This window comes from Brassica napus, chromosome A7 (assembly GCF_020379485.1).
Source record: "Brassica napus cultivar Da-Ae chromosome A7, Da-Ae, whole genome shotgun sequence".
Classification (NCBI taxonomy): Eukaryota; Viridiplantae; Streptophyta; class Magnoliopsida; order Brassicales; family Brassicaceae; genus Brassica; species Brassica napus.
Window position 1 is genome coordinate 22,271,141 of NC_063440.1, and position 15,993 is coordinate 22,287,133.

At 29.2% G+C, this 15,993-nt stretch overlaps 1 protein-coding gene across 2 annotated transcripts; it reads left to right on the forward strand.

The window, feature by feature from the left end:
- Nucleotides 1-8,728: 8,728 nt before the first annotated feature.
- LOC106411305 (4-coumarate--CoA ligase 3) lies at nt 8,729-15,310 on the forward strand. Of its 2 annotated transcripts, XM_013852047.3 has the most exons (7): nt 8,729-9,770; nt 9,845-10,083; nt 11,818-12,016; nt 12,560-12,705; nt 14,556-14,623; nt 14,705-14,807; nt 15,073-15,310. In XM_013852047.3, exons 1-7 carry the CDS (start codon nt 8,936-8,938, stop codon nt 15,175-15,177), a joined length of 1,695 nt encoding a protein of 564 aa, XP_013707501.2. In that variant the 5' UTR covers nt 8,729-8,935; the 3' UTR covers nt 15,178-15,310. The 2 variants fall into 2 exon arrangements, 1 of the variants encoding a protein (XP_013707501.2); XR_007314709.1 differs by lacking the exons at nt 14,556-14,623; nt 14,705-14,807; nt 15,073-15,310 and adding an exon at nt 14,256-14,483 and having other exon boundaries at nt 12,560-12,847.
- The last annotated feature ends 683 nt before the right edge of the window (nt 15,311-15,993 follow it).

Below are 15,993 nucleotides of genomic sequence, written 5' to 3' on the forward strand. Positions count from 1 at the left end.
TAACAAGAATTTTTGTTGATAGATGAGTATTGTTTTAGAATTTTTTATCAATATGTTGTATTTTTAAAATAAAATACTAAAAAATCTATTTTAGGAAAGTTTTCATTTTCATTGGAAAATATTGTAAATTTGGGGTTGTAATTTAGAAATTGAGATAACAAGAATTTTTGTTGATAGATGAGTATTCTTTTAAATTTTTGATCAATATGTGGTATTTTTAAAATAAAATACTCAAAAATCTATTTTAGGAAAGTTTTCATTTTATTGAAAAATATTGTACATTTGGGGTTGTTATTTAGAAATAGAATAACAAGAATTTTTTCTTGATTGATGAGTATTTTTGTAGATTTTTTGGTCAATATGTTGTATTTTTAAGATATAATTCTCAAATAATCAATTTTAGGAAAGTTTTCATTTTATTGAGAAATATCGTACATTTGGGGTTGTTATTTAGAAATAGGATAACAAGAATTTTTGTTGATAGATGAGTATTCTTTTAAATTTTTTGATCAATATGTGGTATTTTTAAAATAAAATACTCAAAAATCTATTTTAGGAAAGTTTTCATTTTCAATGGGAAATATTGTAAATTTGGGGTTGTGATTTAGAAATTGAGATAACAAGAATTTTTGTTGACTGATGAGTATTTTTTTAGATTTTTTGATCATTATGTTGTATTTTTAAGATTTAATTCTCAAATATTCTATTTTATTAAAGTTTTCATTTTATTGAGAAATATTGTACATTTGGGGTTGTTATTTAGAAATAGGATAACAAGAATTTTTGTTGATAGATGAGTATTCTTTTAGATTTTTTGATCAACATGTGGTATTTTTAAAATAAAATACTCAAAAATCTATTTTAGTAAAGTTTTCATTTTCATTGGGAAATATTGTAAATTTAGGGTTGTGATTTAGAAATTGAGATAACAAGAATTTTGTTGATAGATGAGTATTTCTTTAGATTTTTTTATCAATAGGTTGTATTTTTTAAATAAAATACTCAAAAAATATATTTTAGGAAAGTTTTCATTTTGATTGGGAAATATTGTAAATTTGGGGTTGTGATTTAGAAATTGAGATAACAAGAATTTTTGTTGACTGATGAGTATTTTTTTAGATTTTTTGATCAATATGTTGTATTTTTAAGATTTAATTCTCAAATATTCTATTTTAGGAAAGTTTTCATTTTATTGAGAAATATTGTACATTTGGGGTTGTTATTTAGAAATAGGATAACAAGAATTTTTGTTGATAGATGAGTATTCTTTTAGATTTTTTTGATCAATATGTTGTATTTTTAAAATAAAATACTCAAAAAATCTATTTTAGGAAAGTTTTCATTTTTATTGAGAGATAATGTAAATTTGGGGTTGTTATTTAGAAATTAAATAACAAGAATTTTTGTTGATATATGAGTATTTTTTTAGAATTTCTTATCAATAGGTTGTATTTTTTAAATAAAATACTAAAAAAATCTATTTTAGGAAAGTTTTCATTTTCATTGGAAATATTATAAATTTGAGGTTGTGATTTAGAAATTGAGATAACAAGAATTTTTGTTGACTGATGAGTATTTTTTTAGATTTTTTGAACAATATGTTGTATTTTTAAGATTTAATTCTCAAATTTTCTATTTTAGGAAAGTTTTCATTTTATTGAGAAATATTGTACATTTGGGGTTGTTATTTAGAAATAGGATAACAAGAATTTTTGTTGATATATGAGTATTCTTTTAGATTTTTTTGATCAATATGTTGTATTTTTAAAATAAAATACTCAAAAAATCTATTTTAGGAAAGTTTTCATTTTTATTGAGAAATAATGTAAATTAGGGGTTGTGATTTAGAAATTAGGATAACAAGAATTTTTGTTGATAGATAAGTATTTTTTTAGAATTTTTTATCAATAGGTTGTATTTTTTAAATAAAATACTAAAAAAATCTTTTTTAGGAAAGCTTTCATTTTCATTGGGAAATATTGTAAATTTGAGGTTGTGATTTAGAAATTGAGATAACAAGAAATTTTGTTGATAGATGAGTGTTTTTTTAGAATTTTTTATCAATAGGTTGTATATTTTAAATAAAATACTCAAAAAATCTATTTTAGGAAAGTTTTCATTTTCATTGGAAAATATTGTAAATTTGGGATTGTAATTTAGAAATTGAGATAAAAGAATTTTTGTTGACTGATGAGTATTTTTTTAGATTTTTTGATCAATATGTTGTATTTTTAAGATTTAATTCTCAAATAATCTATTTTAGGAAAGTTTTCATTTTATTGAGAAATAATGTACATTTGGGGTTGTGATTTATAAATTAGGATAACAAGAATTTTTGTTGATAAATTAGTATTCTTTTAGAATTTTTTATCAATAGGTTGTATTTTTTAAATAACATACTCAAATAATCTATTTTAGGAAAGTTTTCATTTTCATTGGGAAATATTGTAAATTTGGGGTTGTGATTTAGAAATTGAGATAACAAGAATTTTTGTTGATAGATAAGTATTTTTTTTAGATTGTTTGATCAATAGGTTGTATTTCTAAGATATAATTCTCAAATATTCTATTTTAGGAAAGTTTTCATTTTATTGAAAAATTTTGTACATTTGGGAATGTTATTTAGAAATAGAATAACAAGAATTTTTGTTGATTGATGAGTATTTGTTTTTGATTTTTTGATCAATATGTTGTATTTTTAAGATATAATTCTCAAATAATCTATTTTAGGAAAGTTTTCATTTTATTGAGAAATATCGTACATTTGGGGTTGTTATTTAGAAATAGGATAACAAGAATTTTTGTTGATAGATGAGTATTCTTTTAGATTTTTTGATCAACATGTGGTATTTTTAAAATAAAATACTCAAATATCTATTTTAGTAAAGTTTTTATTTTCATTGGGAAATATTGTAAATTTAGGGTTGTGATTTAGAAATTGAGATAACAAGAATTTTTGTTGATAGATGAGTATTTTTTTAGATTTTTTTATCAATAGGTTGTATTTTTAAAATAAAATACTCAAAAAAACTATTTTAGGAAATTTTTCATTTTCGTTGGGAAATATTGTAAATTTGGGGTTGTGATTTAGAAATTGAGATAACAAGAATTTTTGTTGATAGAAGAGTATTTTTTTAGAATTTTTATCAATATGTTGTATTTTTAAAATAAAATACTCAAAAATATATTTTAGGAAAGTTTTCATTTTCATTGGGAAATATTGTAAATTTGGGATTGTAATTTAGAAATTGAGATAACAAGAATTTTTGTTGATAGATGAGTATTCTTTTAAATTTTTTGATCAATATGTGGTATTTTTATAAAATAAAATACTCAAAAAATCTATTTTAGGAAAGTTTTCATTTTCATTGGGAAATATTGTAAATTTGGTGTTGTGATTTAGAAATTGGATAACAAGAATTTTTGTTGATAGATGGGTATTTTTTTAGAATTTTTTATCAATAGGTTGTATTTTCTAAATAAAATACTCAAAAAATCTATTTTAGGAAAGTTTTCATTTTCATTGGGAAATATTGTAAATTTGGGGTTGTGATTTAGAAATTGAGATAACAAGAATTTTTGTTGACTTATGAGTATTTTTTTAGATTTTTTGATCAATATGTTGTATTTTTAAGATTTAATTATCAAATATTCTATTTTAGGAAAGTTTTCATTTTATTGAGAAATATTGTACATTTGGGGTTGTTATTTAGAAATAGGATAACAAGAATTTTGCTGATAGATGAGTATTCTTTTAGATTTTTTTGATCAATATGTTGTATTTTTAAAATAAAATACTCAAAAAATCTATTTTAGGAAAGTTTTCATTTTCATTGGGAAATATTGTAAATTTGGGGTTGTGATTTAGAAATTGAGATAACAAGAATTTTTGTTGATAGATGAGTATTTTTTTAGAATTTTTTATCAATAGGTTGTATTTTTTAAATAAAATACTAAAAAAATCTATTTTAGGAAAGTTTTCATTTTATTGAGAGATAATGTACATTTGGGGTTGTGATTTATAAATTAGGATAACAAGAATTTTTGTTGATAGATTAGTCTTCTTTTAGAATTTTTTATCCATAGGTTGTATTTTTTAAATAACATACTCAAATAATCTATTTTAGGAAAGTTTTCATTTTCAATGGGAAATATTGTAAATTTGGGGTTGTGATTTAGAAATTGAGATAACAAGAATTTTTGTTGATAGATGAGTATTTCTTTAGATTTTTTTATCAATAGGTTGTATTTTTTAAATAAAATACTCAAAAAATCTATTTTAGGAAAGTTTTCATTTTCATTGGAAAATATTGTAAATTTGGGGTTGTGATTTAGAAATTGAGATAACAAGAATTTTTGTTGACTGATGAGTATTTTTTTAGATTTTTTGATCAATATGTTGTATTTTTAAGATTTAATTCTCAAATATTCTATTTTAGGAAAGTGTTCATTTTATTGAGAAATATTATACATTTGGGGTTGTTATTTTGAAATAGGATAACAAGAATTTTTGTTGATAGATGAGTAATCTTTTAGATTTTTTTGATCAATATGTTGTATTTTTAAAATAAAATACTCAAAAAATCTATTTTAGAAAAGTTTTCATTTTATTGAGAAATAATGTACATTTGGGGTTGTGATTTAGAAATTAGGATAACAAGAATTTTTGTTGATAGATGAGTATTTTTTTAGAATTTTTTATCAATAGGTTGTATTTTTAAAATAAAATATTCAAAAAATCTATTTTAGTAAAGTTTTCATTTTCATTAGGAAATATTGTAAATTTGGGGTTGTGATTTATAAATTGAGATAACAAGAATTTTTGTTGATAGATGAGTATTTTTTTAGAATTTTTTATCAATAGGTTGTATTTTTAAAATAAAATACACAAAAAATCTATTTTAGGAAAGTTTTCATTTTCATTGGGAAATATTGTAAATTTGGTGTTGTGATTTAGAAATTGAGATAACAAAAATTTTTATTGATAGATGAGTATTTTTTTAGAATTTTTTATCAATAGGTTGTAATTTTTAAATAAAATACTCAAAAAATCTATTTTAGAAAAGTTTTCATTTTCATTGGGAAATATTGTAAATTTAGGGTTGTGATTTAGAAATTGAGATAACAAGAATTTTTGTTGACTGATGAGTATTTTTTTAGAGTTTTTGATCAATATGTTGTATTTTTTAGATTTAATTCTCAAATATTCTATTTTAGGAAATTTTCATTTTATTGAGAAATATTGTACATTTGGGGTTGTTATTTAGAAATAGGATAACAAGAACTTTTGTTGATAGATGAGTATTCTATTAGATTTTTTGATCAATATGTGGTATTTTTAAAATAAAATACTCAAAAATCTATTTTAGGAAAGTTTTTATTTTCATAGGGAAATATTGTAAATTTGGGGTTGTGATTTAGAAATTGAAATAACAAGAATTTTTGTTGATAGATGAGTATTTTTTTAGATTTTTTTATCAATAGGTTGTATTTTTTAAATAAGATACTCAAACAATCTATTTTAGGAAAGTTTTCATTTTCATTGGAAAATATTGTAAATTTGAGGTTGTGATTTAGAAATTGAGATAACAAGAATTTTTGTTGATAGATGAGTATTTTTTTAGAATTTTTTTTTATCAATATGTTGTATTTTTTAAATAAAATACTCAAAAATCTATTTTAGGAATAAAATACTCAAAAAATTATTTTAGGAAAGTTTTCATTTTTATTGAGAAATAATGTACATTTGGGTTGTGATTTCGAAATTAGGATAACAAGAATTTTTGTTGATAGATGGGTATTCTTTTAGAATTTTTTATCAATAGGATGTATTTTTTAAATAAAATACTCAAAAATTCATTTTAGGAAAGTTTTCATTTTCATTGGGAAATATTGTAAATTTGGGGTTGTGATTTAGAAATTGAGATAACAAGAATTTTTGTTGATAGATAAGTATTTTTTTTTAGATTTTTTGATCAATATGTTGTATTTTTAAGATTTAATTCTCAAATATTCTATTTTAGGAAAATTTTCATTTTATTGAGAAATATTGTACATTTGGGGTTGTTATTTAGAAATAGGATAACAAGAATTTTGTTGATAAAAGAGTATTCTTTTAGATTTTTTGATCAATATGTGGTATTTTTAAAATAAAATACTCAAAAAATCTTATTTAGGAAAGTTTTCATTTTTATTGAGAAATAATGTACATTTGGGGTTGTGATTTAGAAATTAGGATAACAAGAATTTTTGTTGATAGATGAGTATTATTTTAGAATTTTTTTATCAATAGGATGTATTTTTAAAATAACATACTCAAAAAATCTATTTTAGGAAATTTTTCCTTTTCATTGGGAAATATTGTAAATTTGGGGTTGTGATTTAGAAATTGAGATAACAAGAATTTTTGTTGATAGATGAGTATTTTTTTAGATTTTTTGATCAATATGCTGTATTTTTAAGATTTAATTCTCAAATATTCTATTTTAGGAAAGTTTTCATTTTATTGAGAAATATTGTACATTTGGGGTTGTTATTTAGAAATAGGATAACAAGAATTTTTGTTGATAGATGAGTATTCTTTTAGATTTTTTGATCAATATGTGGTATTTTTAAAATAAAAAAACTCAAAAAATCTATTTTAGGAAAGTTTTCATTTTTATTAAGAAATAATGTACATTTGGGGTTGTGATTTAGAAATTAGGATAACAAGAATTTTTGTTGATAGATGAGTATTCTTTTAGACTTTTTTATCAATATGTTGTATTTTTAAAATAAAATACTCAAAAAATCTATTTTGGGAAAGTTTTCATTTTCATTGGGAAATATTGTAAATTTGGGATTGTGATTTAGAAATTGAGATAACAAGAATTTTTGTTGATAGATGAGTATTCTTTTAGATTTTTTGATCAATATGTGGTATTTTTAAAATAAAAAAACTCAAAAAATATATTTTAGGAAAGTTTTCATTTTTATTAAGAAATAATGTACATTTGGAGTTGTGATTTAGAAATTAGGATAACAAAAAATTTTGTTGATAGATGAGTATTCTTTTAGAATTTATTTAATTTGGATTACAATTTATTTATTTATTTTCAGTATGGCCGAAAGGTGGATAGTGAACAACTAGTCAGAATTGTTGAAGACATAAAAACCAACATCCAAAATAAGTCAAGTAAGTAGGAGAGGCGCACCAATAATCTAATAGAGGAGAATATGTCATCAGAAACGGAAAAAACCTAATTTTAGCACTTATTCACATGAGTGCCCTATACTAGCCAGGGGCGGACTCAGAGAAATATTTTGTATGGGGCACATACTGAAACAAATATATAGATTAGGGGTTTAACTAAATTTGTGTTGAGTTACTTGAGCAAAAACAAAAATGAGTGTGGGGCAAGTGCCACACCCATCAACCGCCTGCGCCCGCCCCTGATACTAGCTTCTTTTTTTTTGAAACACGAGTGCCTATACTAGCTAAAAGAGAAAAATATCTTGCTTGTTTACAATCTCACCACTTAGGTGGATAAGTTAAAAATACAAAACTTCTGAAAAGAAGCATCAAAGACTACATGACTAGTTTTTATCACTTCCAAAGTCAATAATCCATATGTTACAATATATATTTTAGCAAAAAATATTTGTACTATAAGGTGTTTACATAATCCGAAGCAACTTTTGCATTTATTAGATATTATGTGACTAATCTAATAATCCATGTTTTTTATTATTGGTGGAACTTATATATTAAATACTAATTTTTCAAAAGTTTAATATTATCATTTTTAACTAAAACTACTTACATATTGAAACAGAAAGAATATTATCCTTACAAAATATAACGAAAGCAAAGAAGGTGGTTGCTGCCTCAAATAGCTTAGATTTTGTTTATATATCTTGGTCAGGTATTGAATTAAAGTCTCATCTCAAAAATCACTTAAAAGTGGTATAGGGATAATTCCTAGAGGTTATTGAGACTTTTTAGTATTGTAAGATGGTCTTCATAATAGGATTTTAGAATACCCTAAAATTATTCGAGCTTAAGCATCTACGAGTACGTCTCGCTTGAAAAGTCTTGATAACACTTATGAAGATTCTTATTTTGTGCTCAAAGTGTTCAGCACGTGAACAAGGGTAGCATGTCTACAAGAAACACGACTTCTGAAGCTTGATTTTTGTTAAGATAATAGTTCTAGGGTTATATTACCATTCGTATATGTTAATGCTTGTGTTTATTGAATCGTATGGTTTTAGAAAAAAAAAACAATATTAATTAAAACCAGAATACGATTGAACGAACATAAGCATAGAAGAGTGGTATGACAATATATCTTAATTTCATCGAATAAAATTTCGTAATAATTAATTATGTGTTTCTAAATCGTGGACAAGAATCTAATATATTATTAAATAACATATGTGAACAATAAATCTTTTTTTTTTGTAACTTACAATTATATAAATCTTGATCTATGAATTAATATATATATATAACCAATTAATTTATACATATATAAAACAAGGAACTCAATTACTCGGTGTATAACGTATATTTATTCATATAATTAGATTTGTGGCAAGTTATTATGAACATAATATATGTAACAGGATTAAAAAAAGGAAACATATTAAAGATGGGGAAAAAAGGAAAGAAATAAGAGAGTGAGAGAAGGACATGCAAGAGAGTGTATAGCAAAAGATGAAACCTACCAAACAATCCTCCATTCCTCTTCTAACAGCCATTCCCTCTACCTACCCCATTTCTCTTTCCTTCCTCATCTTCCCTAATTTATTTCATTCTTCTCTCATCACCTACACACACACACACACACTTGGTTCTATTATATATCCACATTTCTTCATTTCCCAAACAAGAAGATAACAACAAAAACAAAATCAAATAAAAACACATTCCTCACTTATCTTTTATTACACAATGATAACTGCAACTCTACAAGAACCTCAGATTCATCAACCGGTGGATACAACTACTCCCCCCACCGATGCTCCTCCTACTCCGCCGCGTATTTTCCGATCAAAGCTTCCGGACATCGACATTCCCAACCACCTCCCTCTCCACACCTACTGCTTCCAAAAGCTCTCCTCTGTTTCCGACAAGCCCTGTCTGATCGTAGGGTCCACGGGAAAAAGCTACACGTACGACGAAACGCACCTCATATGTCGGAGAGTCGCCGCCGGGCTACACAAAATGGGGATTCGAAAAGGCGACGTGATAATGATCCTCCTTCAAAACTCAGCCGAGTTCGTCTTCTCCTTCATGGGCGCTTCCATGATCGGCGCCGTCTCCACCACCGCGAACCCTTTCTACACTTCTCAGGAGATTCACAAACAGGTCAAATCCTCCGGAGCTAAGCTTATAATCACCCACTCTCATTACGTCGATAAGTTGAGAAACCTCGACGGAGAAACAAGAATCGGTGAAGATCTCACCGTTATCACCACGGAAGACAATCCTCCTCCGGAGAATTGTCTTCCTTTCTCCACACTACTAACTGACGACGAGACAACCTCGCTAGATGTTGTTGATGTCGGTGGTGACGATGCGGCGGCGCTTCCTTTCTCCTCTGGCACGACGGGGTTACCTAAAGGAGTAGTTTTAACGCACAAGAGCTTAATCACGAGCGTTGCGCAACAAGTAGATGGAGACAACCCGAATCTTTACTTGAAACCAAACGATGTCGTACTCTGCGTTTTGCCTCTTTTCCACATCTACTCGCTCAACAGCGTTCTTCTCAACTCCATCCGATCCGGTACATAAAACATGCAAATCTTTTTTTTTGAATGAGACAAATATAATATAATATTGAACTTGTAATAAGTATAGGTGCGACGGTTCTTTTGATGCACAAATTCGAAATCGGGGCGTTATTGGATCTAATACAGAGACACAAGGTGACGGTAGCGGCGCTTGTCCCGCCGCTTGTGATTGCTTTGGCCAAGAACCCAACTGTTAACTCTTACGATCTCTCTTCCGTTAGATTGGTTCTCTCCGGTGCAGCTCCCTTAGGCAAAGATCTCGAGGATAGTCTAGGCCGCCGTCTCCCTCAGGCCGTCCTTGGCCAGGTAATATATTTACTTTGCATGTTGATTTTTATGTTTACTAGGTAACCCTACTATTACGGCGGGAACCATTTCGTGATCAATGCATGTTTTTACTTTCTTTTTTTTGTAAGTTCTCAAGTATTTTTCAATTTCATTAGCTACCAATTTCGGCGAAAATGTAAATTTGCCTAATTAGTTAATAATTTTTTTAAATTAAATTATCAAAAAATATAATAAAAAAATGGGAGGGGAATGCATGGGAAGAGAGTGAGGGTGGTTGCGTCTAGCTCTTCGGCATAATCTCGGTTACGTACGGTTCATCTGCTCCCAAGCTAATTTGGCATTGTATTCATTTTCCTAATATTTCTACTTTTAATTATTTATTTATTTATAGTAGTAATAAAAGCAGGTGTAGTTTAGGTTTAGACATAGGTAGAAAAACACGTGTGATTTAGGTCGCTGATCCAAAGGGACTGCATCTAATTTTTCACAACAATATATTGTTCTTTATAATTGAAGTTTCGACATAGGAGTCTATGCTGGGTTTTGAACTTCTCCAAATGTCTTCGTCTCTAATTTTCTTTTTGTTTTTGTTTTCTTATTTAATTACCCTTTTAAAGTCTTTTACATATATGATAGTCTGCTTCATAACAAAAAAAACAATAGGTATGATCATTTCAAAAACTAAGTAACAAAGATTGCAAAATAAACCATTTTAAGCTTATCATCGACTACATAATAAAATGATTTTTATACTATTTTATGTTTGTATTATCTATATAAATGATAAAATAGATTAACTAATCGTATTGATTTTAATGATATTATTCTATACAACTGGCCCTTGATTAAATCTTACAATACTAAATAACAACGATGATCTTCAAATATATTCTTCTAAAAAACTATAATTTGTACTTTAGTTCTTGATATTATTAATTAATTAACTACAGTCATTATATTTATAAATAAATAAAAATTCTATTTGAATGATATCAAAATATACAATTATAACTTGCAAGTTTAAAATAATGTTAATAAATGATTTAAATTAAAATATTTATCAGAAAATTTAATGATAAATATTAGAACATGACATAAAAAAATTAATACGAATGAGAACATTGAGAAGTTAATAAATAAATTACAACCAAGATTAGTTGGACAAATTTTCAAAGGACAGCTTCAAGATAGTGATACTGTGATAGTGATCAGGCGCTATTAAAGTTTACAACCAACATTGCGATACTTTAATAATTTTCTTATGTATTGTAGGCTAATTAACTGAAGATTGTAATACGATGATTAAATTTGATTAAGTAGAAGAAAAAGTAGATGCGTGTCCTGAGATATCAAAACTCTGTCATGTGACGTGGGCTGATTTCTAACACACGTCCACACACACACACATAGACATGGACACACACACTATTAACATTTGCTAAAATATTTATATTAGAGAAGTTAATGATACATGTCGATGTATTATACAATACTTAGAAAAGTTTATGAGCCTAAATAATAACTAAATAAATAAAAGGTTATGTGAAAATAAAAATAATTGTAACGGTACTGTAAATTTACGTATATCATATATCACATCAAATTTACGTATTGTAGCAAACTCGTATAGTCGACCAATACTTGCTTTGGTCGACTGATTTAGTCTTTTAGTAATTCAGTACAATAGTGCCAAAAGTGTCGTTATTTAGAATTTATGAGGTAACCAATAACTGCTGGATTATGGACAAACAGGGATATGGTATGACAGAGGCAGGACCAGTGTTGTCAATGAGCCTTGGGTTTGCTAAAGAGCCAACACCGTCAAAATCAGGCTCTTGTGGGACTGTAGTCCGAAACGCAGAACTTAAAGTGGTTCACCTTGAGACACGTCTCTCTCTTGGTTACAACCAACCTGGTGAGATTTGTATCCGCGGTCAACAAATCATGAAAGGTTCGTTTTTATTTTTTTTCTGTTTTCTACTCATATTTTTCTCCTTTTTTTTGGAAAATAATTTGGTGCAATAACTGCTTTGCATTCAATGGAAAAACGGCCTTAAACGTCTACAGTAAAAGACTTGAAACCGGTGATAGCGAAATAAAATAACTAATTCCATTTCCAATTTTTAGTGGCGAAAAAAACTTTGTAGTGGCTTCAGAAAAGAAATAGTACCACTTTCCGTTTCCCAAATATAAGAGAAAACGTATTTAATTTCTACAGTTTGTTCAAACAACGAAAACAATAAAGTTTAGTTATCTAAATATACAGCTTTTAATTAGGTTTGCATCGTCACATGTACATTTGTACGACATGCTTTTTTATTATGATGTCTATATATGGCCACGTCTTTTACATCTACTTAAACACACGTGACATGTTTTTCTATTTCTTGAAATGAAAAGTTGACAAAATATTCAAAAACGTAATAAGGACATCACAATTTCGACATAATTAAGGTTTAGGGATATAAAGTTTCACCTGACTTTTGGCGCGCAGAGTACTTGAACGATCCGGAAGCCACGTCAGCTACAATTGACGAGGAAGGTTGGCTTCACACAGGGGACATTGGGTATGTTGATGAAGATGATGAGATATTCATTGTTGATCGACTCAAAGAAGTCATCAAGTTCAAAGGCTTTCAGGCAAGTCCACTGACAATATTTGTGTTCAATTAAAACAAAATTTATAAATAACTTATATCAATTATTTACTTCCTCGCTTTTACATAATTTATTCAGTTAACATATTCAATCTCTTAAAATACTTTAAATGTTAATTAGATAGGTAACATAACTTTATGCATTATAGAAACGATAAAAAGAGAGTATGATGGAAGACATTTTTTCTCTCTGACACGCCTTTCAAGACAAACGTTCTCTGACGCCGGTGGAGCAAAATTTCACCGGCGTCGCCTCCGCTCCATCTTCCACATGTCTTCTCTCGTTCCAAGTCAAAGCTTCCATTATGTTTCTTGTTTCGCCGTTTCTCAATCATTATTGGATCTGGGGTCCTCAACATTAAAAAAGACCTTCGTCGTCTCTGCTCGTGTTCTTGAGATCACCAGAACTGCATTCTACACCGGGGGTTCCCGGAAAAGCTGTACAACCACCTCTCTACACCACGACCCGAAGAAGGAAGGGCTCTCTGAGCTTCACCTTGCAACTAACTCCATTTGCGCAAGTGGCGCATCGTTTCACAGCTTTCCCCTCTCTGAGTTCGGACTTCACTTGAGCTCCAGATCTGTGAGGACCTCCATAGAATGTTCCGGATCTGAACTACTTTTGAAGAAAGCTCAAAGCTCAGGCGTGTTGAGCGTCTCAGGCCGCCGCAGTCCATCATCTTCGCTTTGTAAACGGGGCTCCGTTTCCTTGCTCGGCGGCTGCTCAACCCCCATCCGCCAGACCATCACGATCTCCTCTCCTCCACCCTGCGCCACAGACCGTTATCCCGGAGACGAAGTGCTTCGTAGCTGGAGAAGCTCCGCCGCACGCAACTTTCCCATCAAGCTCAAATCCAGTGAGGCTGCAGACGTCAGCCCTAACCTTTCTTCTACATGGGCCAGGCCCAAGTTGTTTTCAAGAGGTATCAGTCCAGTTTCTATCTCTCAAAGTATTAATTTTATTGAGAGGACTAGGCCCAGAAATTGCTTTGCGGCCTTGGTTTTATTTATACCAATGATCTCTGGTGGGTTCACCGAGGCTTTGGTCCGATCTAGAGTGCCTATAACGCCATATATGTCTGTTCTAAAGAGATTTTCATCCTCGTGGTTGCCGGTGGTTTCATCAGCACCATCATCAAAGACCTTTCTCATGAGAAGTGTCACCTCTTCTGCAATAAAGCAGATGAAATTGCCAAAATCCCTAACCGTTTTGTTATCTTGTGGAGCGGTCTGTACGGGGCCTGAAGATGCAACGGGTTTCGTTTCGACGATATTCCGAGGTGTGGATTGGCTATCAACGTCACGATTTAATGTGACTATGTTTCAACTTTCCGGCGGTGCCGTGAAATTTACCTTGACGCATTCGAGTTGTTCTCTGAATTCGCTGTCGATTTATCTTAGAGGTTTCTCTACATCTATCAGTTATGTTGTATTGTCTTACTGTTTTGCTTCTAGTGCTAGGATTGTCTCTTCTTCAAAGTGTAATCCGGAAGTTTAAGTATTAATGAAAGTTGTGTTTCAAAAAAAAAAAAGGTAACATAACTTTAACACTTATATGTAAAACAGCGCATTGGTAAAATCGTTGAAAAAACAAACGTCACATCATTAGAAACAGAACATATGTTAATACATCTGAAAACATGTTTTGAAAGTAAGTTCCGAATAGTATTATCATTTTTCTTCTATAACTAATAATAATACAAGAATATCAAAACGTCGAGGTTAATTTAAAAGGTATCTCAACTTTATATAATAAAGACATAACGCATTGCTTACAATAGAAATAAGATTATTTAGAAACTGTAGCACTAATGATGGAATACTGAAGAACAGGTGCCTCCAGCTGAGCTAGAGGCTTTGCTCATCAATCACCACTCCATTGCGGATGCTGCGGTTGTTCCGTAAGTAGCACAATTATATATGCATTGAGTCGTAAGGTTGTGTAACCGACACCGTTTCTAAACTTTATTGGTCACTTGCAGTCAAAGAGATGAAGTGGCTGGAGAAGTACCGGTGGCTTTCGTAGTCCGATCAAATGGAAACGTTATCACGGAAGAAGATATAAAAGAATATATAGCCAAACAGGTACGCATTTAGTTGTTCTGTTTAAAGAAGTCTCTTCATAGATTGATATGCGGGGAAAACATAATAGGACGATTCTCCTAGATAACTTAGAAATAATTTTTATCGTAAAATATAACCGGAGTTATATAAACTAAAAGATCTCACGGGAAATAAGACAATGATTTGCTTATAGGTTTTTATCAATGAGATTATATATACATACTTGTGATTTTCGTCATCTGCTTTATATATAGAATGAATATATAACTGATCGGTGGATGTGTAGGTGGTATTCTACAAGAGATTGCACAAGGTCTTCTTTGTTCCCTCCATTCCCAAATCTCCTTCCGGAAAAATTCTGAGAAAGGATCTTAAAGCCAAACTTTGTTGAATGTAATTAATTTATTTTTCTTTTATATGATTTAAATGTCTTTCTGTATCCACGATATTCGTGACTTTCTTTTAGATCCTTTGTCGCAACATATGTTACAATTAAGAGTTTAATAAACTGTATTATTTGGATATGATTATTTCAGTAATTTTCTTTTTGTTTCAGAAGGAGAATAAACTAAGAAACATCAGTTTTTTTTTAACACTGATATATTAACAAAGGAAGATTACAAGGGTGAGATTCAGTTTTGGAATACATTTTCAGGCAGGTTCTACAAACCTCCGGAGACTGAAGCTCCAAGAACGGAGAGACTAAATCCCATAGCACAGGAAGACTAAAGAAGAATAACATGAAAACAATCTAATTTGTGAGTAACAAAACAAAATAAACCTTCATCAAAACGAGAGCAATAAAGCATGATGACCTGAACAGAGCTTCTTTGAACAAGGCAAAGCGAGGAAGCCATTCATGGCTAAAACCTCCGGTTTGTGAATCCTCCTATGGTGAATAGAGTGGTTCTGTGATACAAAATGACAAACCCAAGAAACTGCCATTCTGATATTGGTTAATTCGGTGAATAGATAGATGATGATGGATCGAATGAATCACACAAATAATGCGAAAACCCTTTGGTTTACCCTCTTCCAATCTTCTGGAAATGACGAACCAATACAACTATGGAAAAGTTTGTTGATCGGATTCACACTCCTCACAACAGAATTACAATGTTCATACAAACAAGGATTCAACTCTTTTAACAAAAACGTATCTTTCTGATCACAAAAAAATGTTTAAACTTTCAGTAAATACTAAATA